A 14,719-nucleotide genomic window follows, 5' to 3' on the forward strand; every position below is an offset into this window, starting at 1 on the left:
TTGGACAGTATAGGAATAAGCAAGAGTTGAAAGTCGTGTGCAGCTGGGCCACGTTAGAAGAGGCATCCAGTTAGCAAGTCCAGAAGATCAGTCAGCATGAAAATATGGATAGAAGATAGAAAGAAATGCAACATGGCGGGGAAATTTAAGAGGCAGAAGACTAACAGTAAGAGGAGGGGAGAAAGCGATCGTGGCAAAAATCTATGCATTGCTCTTAATGGTATAATGGAACTTGGACCACGAAGGAAGATATCTATACCCCGTTACCCCTTCCTACCCCACCCAGTGTCTTCATATCTCACCTTGATAATAGCAAATAAAATCCTCGGACTCGTAACTTCTTTTATTGATAGTGTTTCTTTTTCTCGATAGCGTTACTGGTAGTGGTAGGGGGGAAGAGGGCTGGGAGGGAGTGTGTGAGGTGCTTCCTGTTCTACTCGTGGTGGGTCAGGGTGGTGGTGATGGTGGTGATGGGGGGATGGTGATGTCTGGGTGGTGGTGATGGTGGTGATGGGGGGATGGTGATGTCTGGGTGGTGGTGATGGGTGATGGTGATGTCTGGGTGGTGGTGATGGTGATGTCTGGGTGGTGGTGATGGGTGATGGTGATGTCTGGGTGGTGGTGATGGTGGTGATGGTGATGTCTGGGTGGTGGTGATGGTGGTGATGGTGATGCAGTTGGTAATGAGGCAGAAAGGTGTTGAAAGAAGTTGATGGTGTGCATGGTGGATTTTTTTTTTTTTTTTTACAACAAAGGAGACAGCTCAAGGACACACAAATAATACAATAATAAAAAAAAAAAAGCCCGCTACTCGCTGCTCAACGGGAACATGGCCCTATCCAGCGTTGCCAAAGTATCGTACTCATCGCATTGCATTTTGTAGTTTCTGACCGATAACTATAGTGAAAAACAAACAAACTTCAATAAATAACAGTTTTAATGCTAGCTTTGATGATTCTCTGTCGATATTTGTGTAGGTACGAGAGTTTGAGGCTTAAAAATTATAAATACGTTGTGGTGAATACGATAATCTGGCAACGGTGGCCCTATCACCGGTAAATACAATAATAAGCTGAATAGTACAATCTGGTAAAGGTGTAGGGAGGCTTCGTAAGATAACCTCGAATCAATCCACAATCTCGTCACCTTGGACTGGACTGACCGCCGCCTATCTCATCTTATCTCGGTGACAAAAACAGGCTTCGTCCTTACCTATCTTCACACGCGAGACACTGGAGGACCTTTTTAGCGTAGATGACATTCTTTCAGCGCCAGCCACAATCCTGTCAGCGCTGCCCTGTAATTCCTCAGTCGATCACATGAAAAGAAATCGTACTTGCTCTCTTAAACACACACACACACACACACACACACACACACACAGAATGGGAAATGAGAAGGGTGTGGGAAGGGAGGGGCAGAAGGGAGAGTCAGGTCAGGGTCTTGGCATACGAGAAGTCACTCTCTTGTTTATTTATATGACGCAATCAGGTTTTATTTTAGTGGTAACAGTCTCTATGACCTTATCTTACCTCTTAATAACTCAGTTAATGAATTAGTACTAACCTGTAGAGTGTCCTTACTTTCTTAGCGCACGAGAAGTCACTATGTCTTGTTTGTAATGTGATGCGATTAGGTTTTATTTTAGTGGCAAATGTCTTTCTAGCATCGCAGTCTTAACCTCTTAATCGATGAATAGATAAATGATTCTGTACTACACTAAAGATTGTCCCAACTCTCTTAATACACGCGGATTTAACTGTGTCCCCCTTATAACATGACGGAGAGACAGTCGTTTAGCGGTAACAGTCTCTCTAACATCGCAATCTTAATCTCTCAGTCGATAACTAGATAAATGATTACCACACTAAAGATTGTCCTAACTCTTAATACACGAGGATTTAACTGTGTCCCCCTTATAACATGACGCAGAGACAGTCTTTTAGCGGTAACAGTCTCTCTAACATCGCAATCTTAATCTCTCAGTCGATAACTAGATAAATGATTACCACACTAAAGATTGTCCTAACTCTTAATACACGAGGATTTAACTGTGTCCCCCTTATAACATGACGCAGAGACAGTCTTTTAGCGGTAACAGTCTCTCTAACATCGCAATCTTAATCTCTCAGTCGATAACTAGATAAATGATTACCACACTAAAGATTGTCCTAACTCTTAATACACGAGGATTTAACTGTGTCCCCCTTATAACATGACGCAGAGACAGTTTTTTAGCGGTAACAGTCTCTCTAACATCGCTCTCTTCAACCTCTCAATCGATAAGTAGATAAATGATTCAGTACCACACTAAAGATTGTCCTGACTCTTAATACACGCGGATTTAACTGTGTCCCCCTTACAAGATGACACAGAGACAGTTTTTTAGCGGTAACAGTCTCTCTAACATCGCAGTCTTAACCTCTTAATCGATGACTAGATAAATGATTCTGTACTACACTAAAGACTGTCCCAACTCTCTTAATACACGCGGATTTAACTGTGTCCCCCTTACAACATGACGGAGAGACAGTCGTTTAGCGGTAACAGTCACTCTAACATCGCAGTCTTAACCTCTTAATCGATGAATAGATAAATGATTCAGTACCACACTAAAGATTGTCCTGACTCTTAATACACGCGGATTTAACTGTGTCCCCCTTACAACATGACGGAGCGACTGTCTTTTAGCGGTAACAGTCTCTCTAACATCGCAGTCTTAACCTCTTAATCGATGAATAGATAAATGATTCAGTACCACACTAAAGATTGTCCCAACTCTCTTAATACACGCGGATTTAACTGTGTCCCCCTTAAAACATGACGGAGAGACAGTCGTTTAGCGGTAACAGTCACTCTAACATCGCTATCTTCAACCTCTCAATCGATGAATAGATAAATGATTCAGTACCACACTAAAGATTGTCCCAACTCTCTTAATACACGAGGATTTAACTGTGTCCCCCTTATAACATGACGGAGTGACAGTCTTTTAGCGGTAACAGTCTCTCTAACATCGCAGTCTTAACCTCTTAATCGATGACTAGATAAATGATTCAGTACCACACTAAAGACTGTCCCAACTCTCTTAATACACGCGAATTTAACTGTGTCCCCCTTATAAGATGACGGAGCGACTGTCTTTTAGCGGTAACAGTCTCTCTAACATCGCAATCTTCAACCTCTTAATAGATAACTAGATAAATGATTCAGCTCTATACTAAAGATTGTCCCAACCCTTTTAACTTCAGTCTGTAAAATACTTCAGCTCAGTTCTACAATCTGCTATTATCTACAGTGTATTGTTTTTCTTCTACGGTTAGGGTCAGTAGGTCGTTAGTGGCGCAGGCAAGTGTTTTATAGTGGCGCCATTCTTGCTTGGCTCATTCTGCTCCCCGGAGTTTCACATGAGTTTCGCTGGAGTCCGGGATGTTAGGTGGTCTTCAGGACAGCATGTGGGTAGTCTTAGGCCACTCGGAGATGATTAAACAGTGTCACCTTGTAGCGGCGGGCTGGACTCGAACGACGGACCTTCAGGATAACACGCCCCACATTGTAGAAAGGGGTAAATTGAAGCCCTAACTGGTAGACGGGGGTAACTTATAGAGCACTAAATGAGAGACGTGGATAACTCAAAGCATTAACTGTATTTATGAGATACATGAGGGAACTGTCAAACAAAGGGAGTGGTTAGCGTGCTGGGCTCACATTCACCACGCCATGGACAACGTCGGTTCGAATCCCCACGTTGCCATCTGGGATTTGTCAGTCACCGCCGAGTGGCTTAAGACTACCCACATGCTGTCCTGAAGACCACCTATCAACCCGGACTCTAGAAGAAACCGTCCAGTGAATCAAGAATGAGTTCCAGGGGGCAGCATGAGCCGAGCATAACTGGCGCCACTATAAAAATTGCCTGCGCCATGACGGGGTTGGGCTGACCATCTTACCCCTGAAGAAAGCCTACCGGCGCTATGGGCGAGGATGTAAAAAAAATATATATATATCTCGTCAGCGGAAACTAGTGTGTTCTCAGCCCCCGACGACGGATCATGGGGACAGATAGAGACGAAAATACCACCACCACCACTACCCCCCCAACCCCCTCCTACCACCACCACCACCACTACCCCCTCCACAACCCCCTTCTACCACCACCACCACCACCACAACCACTACCCCCCCCACTACCCCCTCCTACCACCACCACCACCACTACCCTCCACCCACGACCCCTCCCCCCACCACCACCACCACCACTACCCCCCCCCACTACCCCCTCCTACCACCACCACCACCACTACCCCCCCCCACCACTACCCCCTCCTACCACCACCACCACCACTTTCGTTACCCCTGCCTAAGAGATAAAGGCTTCGGGACAACGCGAGATAAAGAGGCTGTGATTATGAGTCTTTAGGGACATACCGGACACCCTCACCATCACCACCACCACCATTACCACACTTAAATATTACGGTGGTGGTGGTTTTTTGTTGTTGTTGTTTTTCTTTGTGTTGTCTTTTGTTATTTTCTTTGTTTTTTTGGTCATGTTTTACTTCTTTCAATTTGTCGTTTGCTTGTTTTTTTCTTGATTTTCTTGTTTATATATATTTTTTTGTTTTTGTTTGTATTATCTGTGTGTTTGTGTGTGAGTGTGTTTGTGTTGTTGTTGTTGTTGTTGTTGTTGTTCTTATTATTATTATTATTATTATTATTCTTATACTTATTATTATTATTATTATCTTGCATCCTCTCAGCGTACGAATGCACTCAAGAGTCAAGCGTTATCACCACCACCACCACCACCACCACCTCTATCTACATCTCCCCCTTCCTACACCTCCACTCAGTACCACCAACACCACCGCTACCACCACCACCACCACCACCTCTATCTACATCTCCCCCATCCTACACCTCCACTCAGTACCACCATCACCACCACCACCACCACCACGCGTGTACCATCTCACGTACTTCAAAAAAAGATAAGAGGCCTACGAAGGTTAAATTTAGACCGAGGTGAGGCGGTACACACACACACACACACACACACACACACACACACACATAAAAACAACAAACTCACAAACATTCTGACACCATTACGTTATCTTCTAATTCCATATCTTAGGTTCGAAGTCCGGAAGCTTGGCATATTAAAACACTTTCCTTTGTTTTCTTGACGCCGTTCAACTTCTGGGAATTCTGGACTTCCGCTACGTGTTTGTGTGTGTGTGTGTGTGTGTGTGTGTGTGTGTGTGTGTGTGTGTGTGTGTGTGTGTGTGTGTGTAATAGGAAAACACATGTCCTGTACGTGTCGTTCTCTCCTTCCTTTCTCTGTTGTAGTCGTGTTTTAAGTGTTTGTGAAGGCAGACAAGTGTTAGCAGGTATTCATAGTCACGTTAGCCTTGAAAGTATACCCTTCTCCCCTCCCCTGTTTTTTTTTATTTGTTTGTTTGTTTGTTTGTTTAGGTATGTATCTATCTCTCTTTCAAGACTTTTATTTACTTATACACTTTATTTTTTTTTGTCTTTTCAATTTGTTTGTTTTTTCTTTTTTTTCTTTTTTTTCACATTATTTTCTCGATTTCTTCATTTGGTTGCATCTCTCTCTCTCTCTCTCTCTCTCTCTCTCTCTCTCTCTCTCTCTCTCTCTCTCTCTCTCTCTCTCTCTCTCTCTCTCTCTCTCTCTCTCTCTCTCTCTCTCTCTCTCTCTCTCTTCATACACTTCTTTTTAATGTGTCTTTTGAGTTTGTTTTTTCTGCTTTTGTCTCCTTTTTTCACATTTTTTTCCTCACTTCCTCATTCGTTTCCATCTTCATCTTTATATCTCTATCTTTTCCAGTCTTTCTCTCTATTCATATACTTCTTTTTTTATGTCTTTGTTTGTTTTTTTCTTCATCTTCACCTATTTATAACTTTTTTCCTTCACTCCATCATTCGTTTCCATCTTCATCTATATATTTATCTCTCTCTCAGTCTTTCTCTCTTTCCTTCTTTTTTGTGTCTTTGTATTATTTTCCCTCATTTTTCCCTCATCCCTTTTTTTCCTCCATTCCTTCACTCATTCGTTTGCATCTTAATCTCTTCATTCTTCTCCTATTGTCGTCATTCAAGGCGTGTCAATATTAATTATTCATTTATTACTTCTATTCATTATGCGATCCTAAGGTGCGGCAGCCTCTCCTTTACTGCAGCCTATATTTATTTTTGTGTATGGCAGTTTGTGTTTTTCTTCTTTTTTTACGGGACTGATTCTTGTTGTATATGTCCCCTATATCATCACATTGCGTCATTGTTGATAGCTTGTGTGTGTGTGTGTGTGTGTGTGTGTGTGTGTGTGTGTGTGTGTGTGTGTGTTCAGGGAGTCGGTGAAGGAAACTGTAAACTGATATGAAACTCGATTAATTTTGTGTTTATTTAATGTTGTCTAAGAATAATACTTGGGAGGAGGTCGGTGCTTACTGCCCTTGTATGTCTGCGAGTCTGTGTGTGTGTGTGTGTGTGTGTGTGTGTGTGTGTGTGTGTGTGTGTGTGTGTGTTACCTGACCTTGCCTACCTGTGGAGAGTGTTTGTAAGAGTTTCAAGACATATAAACATCCATGTACTTAAAACATCAGAATCATATAGGTGTTTACTGTTATATTTGTGAGCTTTTCAAACACAAGCAAAGACGAAATGCTAATTCACACGCTATATAGTAAAAAAACGTAAAGCATCAGTTAAAGAAAGGGAGAAAGAAAGGGATATTAATGAATGAAACGAGAGAGAGAAAGGGAGGAAGAAAGGAAAGAAAGAAGGAAAGAAAGAAAGGAAAATAAGAAAAAGAAAGAGAAAGAAACGGTTATTGATGAATGAATTGAAAGAAAGGAAAGAATGAAAGAAAGGGAATGAAATGTATGTATGTATTTATGTATTAGTAAAGAATCTGTCTATTTTTGGGGTGCTGGGGCAGTGTGTGGCTTCCCTATGTGTTGTGTTAGTCATGGAAAGCGAGGCCCGGCAGGTAAGAAGGCCAGATAATGACAGGTTAGTACGGGGTAGAGAACAGGTTTGGTCTGGGATGGTGAGGAGTAGGTATTTTTCTTTCTTTCTCTCCTTCTTTCCTTTCTTTCTTTCTTCGTTTCTATTTTCCTTCTTTCTTATCTTTCTTCCTTTCTTTCTCTTTTCCTTCCTTCCTTTTCTTTCGTTTTTTTTTCTTTTTCCTTCTTTCATTCGTAGGTATTTCTTTCTTTCTCTCCTTCTTTCCTTCCTTTCTTTCTTTCTTCGTTTCTATTTTCCTTCTTTCTTATCTCTCTTCCTTTCTTTCGTTCTTTCCTTCCTTCTTTCTTTCGTTTTATTCTTTTCTTTCCTTTCATTCTTTTTTCTATTTCTTTCCTACTCTCTTACTTTAGTTTCTTTTTTCCTTCTTTCTTTCGTTCGTTTTTCTTATTCTTTCTTTCCTTCCCTTTTTTTCGTTTTTTTCTTTTTCTTTCTTTCTTGCTGTTTTTCTTTCCATTCACCCATTCTCTCTTTGCATCCTTTCTTTCTTTCTCTATACGAAATATATCTATTCACATTATATTATTCCGTTGTTTGGTGGGCTAAGTTCTGTAAATATATGGAAGCTCACGACACCACAAAGCTGGATTGCATCATTGTGCCTGGCAGCTAACGACTCCCTTCGCTTGAATAAAACACAGAAACACACAGCTTGTACGTTATTCCTCGAGGCTGGACGTTCTGTATCGTCTCCGCCAGTTCTTCTCCCCCGCACAGTTGCTATCCATATACAGGGGCCTTGTCCGCCCTGGTATGTAGTATGCATCTCACGTGTGGGGGGGCTCCACTCACACAGCTCTCTTGGACAGAGTGGAGTCTAAGGCTCTTTGTCTCATCAGCTCTCCTCCTCATACTGATAGTCTTCTACCTCTTAAATTTCGCCGCCATGTTGCCTCTCTTTCTATCTTTTATCGATATTTCCACGCTGACTGCTCTTCTGAACTTGCTAACTGCATGCCTCCCCCTCTCTCGCGGCCTCGCCACACACGACTTTCTACTCGCTCATCCCTATACTGTCCAAATCCCATACGCAAGAGTTAACCAGCATCTTCACTCTTTCATCCCTCACGCTGGTAAACTTTGGAACAATCTTCCTTCATCTGTATTTCCTCCTGCCGACGACTTGAACTCTTTCAAGAGGAGGGTATCAGGACACCCCTCCTCCCGAAATTGACCTCTCTTTCGGCCACTCCCTTAACTCTTTTTAGGAGCAGTGAGTAGCGGGCTTTTTTTAACATATGTAACTTTTTTATGCCCTTGGACTGACTCTGGTGTAAATAAAAAAAACATTACACTCTTATGCATAATATAACTGATTGCTGCAAGGATGTCGAGCGTGTATCCAGAGAAATAAAATAATAATAATAAATAGATGTGGAGTCCGCCATATCGAGAAAGTATGCCAATTACTCTTTACTCCCATATTAGAGAAACAAACGACTTCATTTGCTATTTAAACACATGTGACTTTTGATTGATGCATGTGGATGGTATTAATTAAAAAGGCTGGTATTAAGAGGAAAAGTACAGTCGAAGGGGGGACATTCGTAAAGGTACGTGATAATTTAGGTGGGAAGTTCAAGTTTGTTTATATTCAGTCAAACCACCTTTTTTCCCTTTCTTTAATACGAATAACTAGTAATTAATGCATGTGGGCAGTCTCAAAAGTATAAAGAAAGAAAGAAAGAAAGGATGCAAAGAGAGAATTAATGAATGGAAAGAAAAACAGCAAGAAAGAAAGAAAAAGAACGAAAAAAAAGGAAGAAAGAAAGGAAGGAAAAAAATAAGAAAAACGAACGCAAGAAAGAAGGAAAAAAAGAAACTAAAGTAAGAGAGTAAAAAAGTAAAAGAGAAAACAAAATACAGTTACACGGGAAACGTTTCTTGGGAAGGTCACGTGATCGGGAGCGGAACGTTTGTTTACACTCTGCACGTGGGTGGGACAAGGCGGCGGGGGCTCCAAGGCTGCTCATGTCGCGGGTGAGTTCACTTTTATCTCGTTTTTTTAAGCCCCGAGTGACGTTAGTTTACCTTTAAGTGCTTGGCGAGGTCATCACTGTCACATGGGCTCACTCATCTCAGCTGACATGCGGTGGAACACACACTTGAGCAACATCAGGGCCAAAGGTCGGTATTTTAAGACTTTCGCTGCTAACATCAACTATTTTTAAAGGTCAAAGAGGGCATCAATCGGGCTCCAATGAGTGTTTCTTTAGGTTCACGGTACAGAAGAAGGGTCAAACTACCACCAGGGTCATAAAACTACTCCTGGAAATGCCCAAAACTCCTAGGAAAGCCTTGTCAAATAGGTGAACTTGGGCGCCGAAATGTTTTAAAATACGGCCCTTTGTAGTTTGGTATTATAAGATACTCTCGCCTCCCACATCAGCCATTTCTAAAGGTCAAAGAGGGGGTCAGTCGGGTTCCAATGGGTGTTTCTTCAGGTTCACAGTACAGAAGAAGACGCACACTACTACTACCAGGGTCATAAAACTACCCCTGAAAATGCCCACAACTCCTACGAAAGCCTTGTCAAATATGTGTTCTTGGGCTGCAATATGTCTTGTAAATCGACCCTATTAGGTTAGGTTAGGCTAGGTTAGGTTGGTTAGGTTAGGTTAGGCTAGGTTAGGTTGGTTAGGTTAGGTTAGGTTAGGTTAGGTTGGTTAGGTTAGGTTGGTTAGGTTAGGTTAGGTTAGGTTAGGTTAGGTTAGGTTAGGTTAGGTTAGGTTAGAGCTCACAGCACAGGAACCTTAGCAGGTGTAACACAAACATCAAAATTCTTGCATACAAAACACTCGTTCGGCCACACATAGAATATTGTGACACCATCTGGGACCCACTCACTAACGCTAACATAAATAAATTAGAGGCTATACAAAACAAAGCTGCAAGATGGGCCAGACGTGATTACAGACAAACTACATCAGTCACTTTGCTTAAACAAGACATAAAACTGGACCCATTAGCAACACGGAGACAAATACACAGACAACAAATGCTATATAAAATCACAAACAATTTAGTAGACATAAACAAAGACACTTATTTACACCCGACAACTACACGATCCACTAGAGGCAGCCACAACCTTAAATACCACACTTACCAGACTAACACAAGTATATTCAAACATTCATTCTTTCCCTGCAGCATCCAAGAGTGGAATCATCTCCCATCTCATGTAGTTAATAGTCCCACTCTTGACACATTTAGGGATAGCATCATCAATCATTATCTCCCTAATCCTGGCCCTTCACCATGTCCCAATATCTTTCCTCATCCTAACCCTTATCCTAATCCTGTCCTGGCCCCTTGAATCCCCCCGAGAGTGGCCCTCTGCGGGTCCCCTAGAAATTAAATTAAATATTCTTCAACATTTTGCCGCCCAAGTTCATATTTAACAAGGCTTTTATGAGAGTTTTGGGTTCAAGGTTCACTATTATTTTTTTAAGCCCCAAATGATGTTAGTTTACCTTAAGTGCTTGGCGAGGTCATCACTGCCACATTCTTCAACATTTAACGAGGCTTCTATGAGAGTTTTGGCTTCAAGGATCAATTTTATCTCCTCTTTTTAGCCTCAAGTGATGTTAGATTACCATAGAGTGCGTGGTGAGGCATCTTGGTCTGATTTTATACGAGTTTGATTCATTTGTTCTAGTGGTTTGGTTGTTCTTTTGGGTGTTTTTTATATGGATTGTTTTTGTTGACTGTGTCTTGAAAATTGTAGTTGTCCGTGCCATCTCGCGATGTCATATTATCCACCCATCTGACCATCTTCATGAAAACCGTCTGCTGCTGTTTTGATCTGAGACATCGCTGGTTTTAGATGGGGCGTGTCTCCATCTAGGTAAGAAATCCAGGTAACGCTTTTATGAGAGTTTGGCTCCAAGGCTGTTTATGTCGCGGGTCAGTTCTCTTTTCTCCTCTTAAGTGGCGTTAGTTTGACAAGGGTTGAAGGCATGGTCACAATCTCTGGGTTAACTTGCATAGCTCAGGGGTAAGTATAGGGTCAGGTCAAGAATCAAAAGGTCGGAGTAGGAGTTGCCTTGTATTTTTCTTTTCTTCTATTGACCCGTATCGCTTTGTATCGCATCGTAGGTCCTCCTCCTCCTCCTCTCGGTCCACTTTTCTGCTTATCCACGCACACCGCTCGTCAATGGTATTATATTATTAACTGTCTCTTCTCACCATATTACTCTACCGGCCTCTTGCAGACTCCTTACGCTCTTATGTTCTTATGGATATACAAGATGCTATGTGTTTGTGTTGTAAGAGTGATGCAGCAAGGAAGAATTTTAACCTGGTAGCTGCGGGGATCATGTTTCTTAAAGGCCCCTCTGAGCGAGAAAAATGAGAAAAAAATCATCACTCACGCAAACCATTTCATAATATATATCAAAGCATTTGTGATCAGTTTATGTATCATCTATTTTTTGGGGGGTTTATATCATAGCAAAAATTTGGCCCGTCGCTGGTACATGGTAAAGCCACAAATTTGGCCCGTCGCTGGTACATGGTAAAGCCACAAATTTGGCCCGTCGCTGGTACATGGTAAAGCCACAAATTTGGCCCGTCGCTGGTACACGGTAAAGCCACAAATTTGGCCCATCGCTGCTACACGGTAAAGCCACAAATTTGGCCCTTCACTGGTACATGGTAAAGCTACAAATTTGGCCCTTCACTGGTACACGGTAAAGCCACAAATTTGGCCCATCGCTGGTACACGGTAAAGCCACAAATTTGGCCCGTCACTCGTACACGGTAAATCCACAAATTTGACCCATCGCTGATACACGGTAAAGCCACAAATTTGACCCATCGCTGGTACACGGTAAAGCCACAAATTTGGCCCGTCGCTGCTACCCTGTTACGTCTATGCCTGCCAGTCACCTCCCACACAAGAGAGATGATATAGCTATTAACATGAAAAAATAAGTCATTGTAATGCAAGTGTGATATTTAGAATGTTCTAGATTAGTTGGTTTTCTTGGTATTTTTATATAACTTTTTACGACTGAGATTGTAATACGTCAACTGTGGAAATCCAACACTTCTTGCTAACTCCGTCCCAGAAGTAGAATTATAAAGTCAAATTAGCCACATGACTGTTAATGAATACTAATATGATGCTTACTGTGATGCCGTGGGTGTGTGTGTGTGTGTGTGTGTGTGTGTGTGAACAAGGTAGTTTTCCGAGAGCACAGTGATTTTTTATTTTTTATTTTTTTATTTTTTTTTATTTACATGAAAGGATACAGCAAAAGGGCAACAAAAAGGGTACCAAAAAAAAAAAAAAAAAAAATCGCATGTGTGTTGCAAGATGGTTTCCTGAGAGCATATTTAATTGGTATGTTCATGTATGTATAATTTACGTGTGTGTGTGTGTGTGTGTGTGTGTGTGTGTGTGTGTGTGTGCGTAGCTAGGTAGTTTTCCATGAGCGCATCTAGCAGTGATATGCGTATGTGTGTGTGTTGCAAGATGGTTTCCTGACAGCATATTTATGTGATATATTCATGTATGTATAATTTATGTGTGCGTGTGTGTGTGTGTGTGTGCGTAGCAAGGTAGTTTTCCATGAGCTCATTTAGCAGTGATATGCGTATGTGTGTGTGTTGCAAGATGGTTTCCTGACAGCATATTTATGTGATGTATTCATGTATGCATATTTAAGTGTGTATATGTATGTCTGGGTAGCAATGTGGTTTTCCAAGAGCACAATAAACTGACAATTCTTCCTTTCTTTTCAGTGTAGTGGATCTTCCCGTCACGTCCAGAGCGGAGGAGAGCAACCATGGAGAAGATAACATCATTAGTGACCATGGTAAGCAGCGGCCCTTTCGTACCTCAACCCTTAGACGATGGAGGAACTTGATACAGACGGTCGTTAGTTCAGTCAGTTTTGTATGGCAGAAATATAACAACACTTCGTTAGAATCTATATAGACGATAGTTAAAACATATACGCCTCCGAGGTCTAGTGGTCAGCGTAACTGGCTTCTACTCCGCGTGCCTGGGTTCGAATCCCGGCCCGGGCAGTCGGCATGCATCTCACCCAGCTGTTCATCCTCCCTTTCGGGCTGGTCGATAAATGGGTACCTGGGGAAACCTGGGGAAGGTAAACTGTGGTAACCCAGATGTCATGCTGGTCCTGTGTCCCGGGGTAATGGGCTCCCTCCCACCACAGGCTCAAGGGCCAATGTTACGGAGATGAGCACCGAGGCCATGTGCTGCTCTAGCGTATGCCCCCAACTTTACTAAAACATCCATTATGCAGTGTAACTATTTTTATGCTATGGTCGTAAGGTTGGCAGTGACTATATATATATGGACCATTCATTTTGAGGGAGCTACTCTTTAACCCGTCCGCTGCGATTTGGCTTTCACTGGTAGCCTGGTAACATACACTCCCAGGTCTTTCTCTGCCTCTGTGGTGGATAGTGGAGTGTTTCCCATGTAGTATTGGTATGCTGGATATCCCTTCACTGGTAGCCTGGTAACATACTCCCAGGTCTTTCTCTGCCTCTGTGGTGGATAGTGGAGTGTTTCCCATGTGGTATTGGTATGCTGGATATCCCTTCACTGGTAGCCTGGTAACATACACTCCCAGGTCTTTCTCTGCCTCTGTGGTGGATAGTGGAGTGTTTCCCATGTGGTATTGGTGTGCTGGATATCCCTTCACTGGTAGCCTGGTAACATATAGTCCCAGGTCTTTCTCTGCCTCTGTGGTGGATAGTGGAGTGTTTCCCATGTGGTATTGGTATGCTGGATATCCCTTCACTGGTAGCCTGGTAACATACACTCCCAGGTCTTTCTCTGCCTCTGTGGTGGATAGTGGAGTGTTTCCCATGTGGTATTGGTATGCTGGATATCCCTTCACTGGTAGCCTGGTAACATACACTCCCAGGTCTTTCTCTGCCTCTGTGGTGGATAGTGGAGTGTTTCCCATGTGGTATTGGTATGCTGGATATCCCTTCACTGGTAGCCTGATAACATACACTCCCAGGTCTTTCTCTGCCTCTGTGGTGGATAGTGGAGTGTTTCCCATGTGGTATTGGTATGCTGGATATCCCTTCACTGGTAGCCTGGTAACATACACTCCCAGGTCTTTCTCTGCCTCTGTGGTGGATAGTGGAGTGTTTCCCATGTGGTATTGGTGTGCTGGATATCCCCTCCCAAGGTGCAGGACTTTACATTTTTCTTCATTGAATTGTAGCAGCCACTTTTTGTTCCATTCCTGTAGCTTGGTGATGTCTTCTTGTAGGAAATCCGCAGTCAGGGGTTTAATGCGGCCTCCGTCTAAGAGTTAACTTTGCTCACTGTGAACAAAAAAATGAGGAAAGGAAAAATAAGTCTCATGGCAAGTTCGTTTCTTTCCCCTTTTAGGTTTGATGACAATGGTGTAAGTTCTTTTATTCTGTTTCACACCATCTAGCCGGCATACAGGAGCCCGTAGCCATGGAAGTGAGTATGAGGAGGTCTGTTAGTGTGATCCATGCATGATTACGCTTTCTGGAGCACCGTATAATGTTTTTGTTGTTGTGTTAGCTTGGTAATTCCCTCCTATTTGTTTGCTTGTTCCTGCTGTGTATATTTTACCTTTATTTCCTTGTGTCCTCATCAATGGTACCTTGTTTGAGTCTGTATCAGTTTTATTTTTCCTTTATTTCC

The 14,719-nt window shown here is 42.4% G+C and overlaps 1 protein-coding gene and 1 long non-coding RNA gene across 6 annotated transcripts in view; both read left to right on the forward strand.

The window, feature by feature from the left end:
- Positions 1–5,367: 5,367 nt before the first annotated feature.
- Positions 5,368–14,719, forward strand: part of LOC127002914 (anion exchange protein 2-like) — a 39,757-nt gene continuing 30,405 nt past the window's right edge. For 2 of the 5 annotated variants that reach the window (XM_050869229.1, XM_050869230.1), the window contains exons 1-2: positions 5,369–5,393; positions 12,799–12,872. In XM_050869229.1, the coding sequence (XP_050725186.1) occupies positions 12,843–12,872 (30 nt within the window). In that variant the 5' untranslated portion in view covers positions 5,369–5,393; positions 12,799–12,842. Of the gene's footprint in view, positions 5,394–9,150; positions 9,175–12,798; positions 12,873–14,434; positions 14,513–14,719 lie in introns of those variants that run through there. The other 3 variants (XM_050869226.1, XM_050869227.1, XM_050869228.1) reach the window with 3 other exon arrangements.
- LOC127002916 (uncharacterized) lies at positions 12,972–14,413 on the forward strand. Its single transcript, XR_007756705.1, has 4 exons — positions 12,972–13,462; positions 13,560–13,658; positions 13,758–13,955; positions 14,055–14,413. It is a non-coding gene; the product is annotated as an uncharacterized LOC127002916 (long non-coding RNA).

This window comes from Eriocheir sinensis, chromosome 24 (genome assembly GCF_024679095.1).
Source record: "Eriocheir sinensis breed Jianghai 21 chromosome 24, ASM2467909v1, whole genome shotgun sequence".
NCBI classification, from domain to species: Eukaryota; Metazoa; Arthropoda; class Malacostraca; order Decapoda; family Varunidae; genus Eriocheir; species Eriocheir sinensis.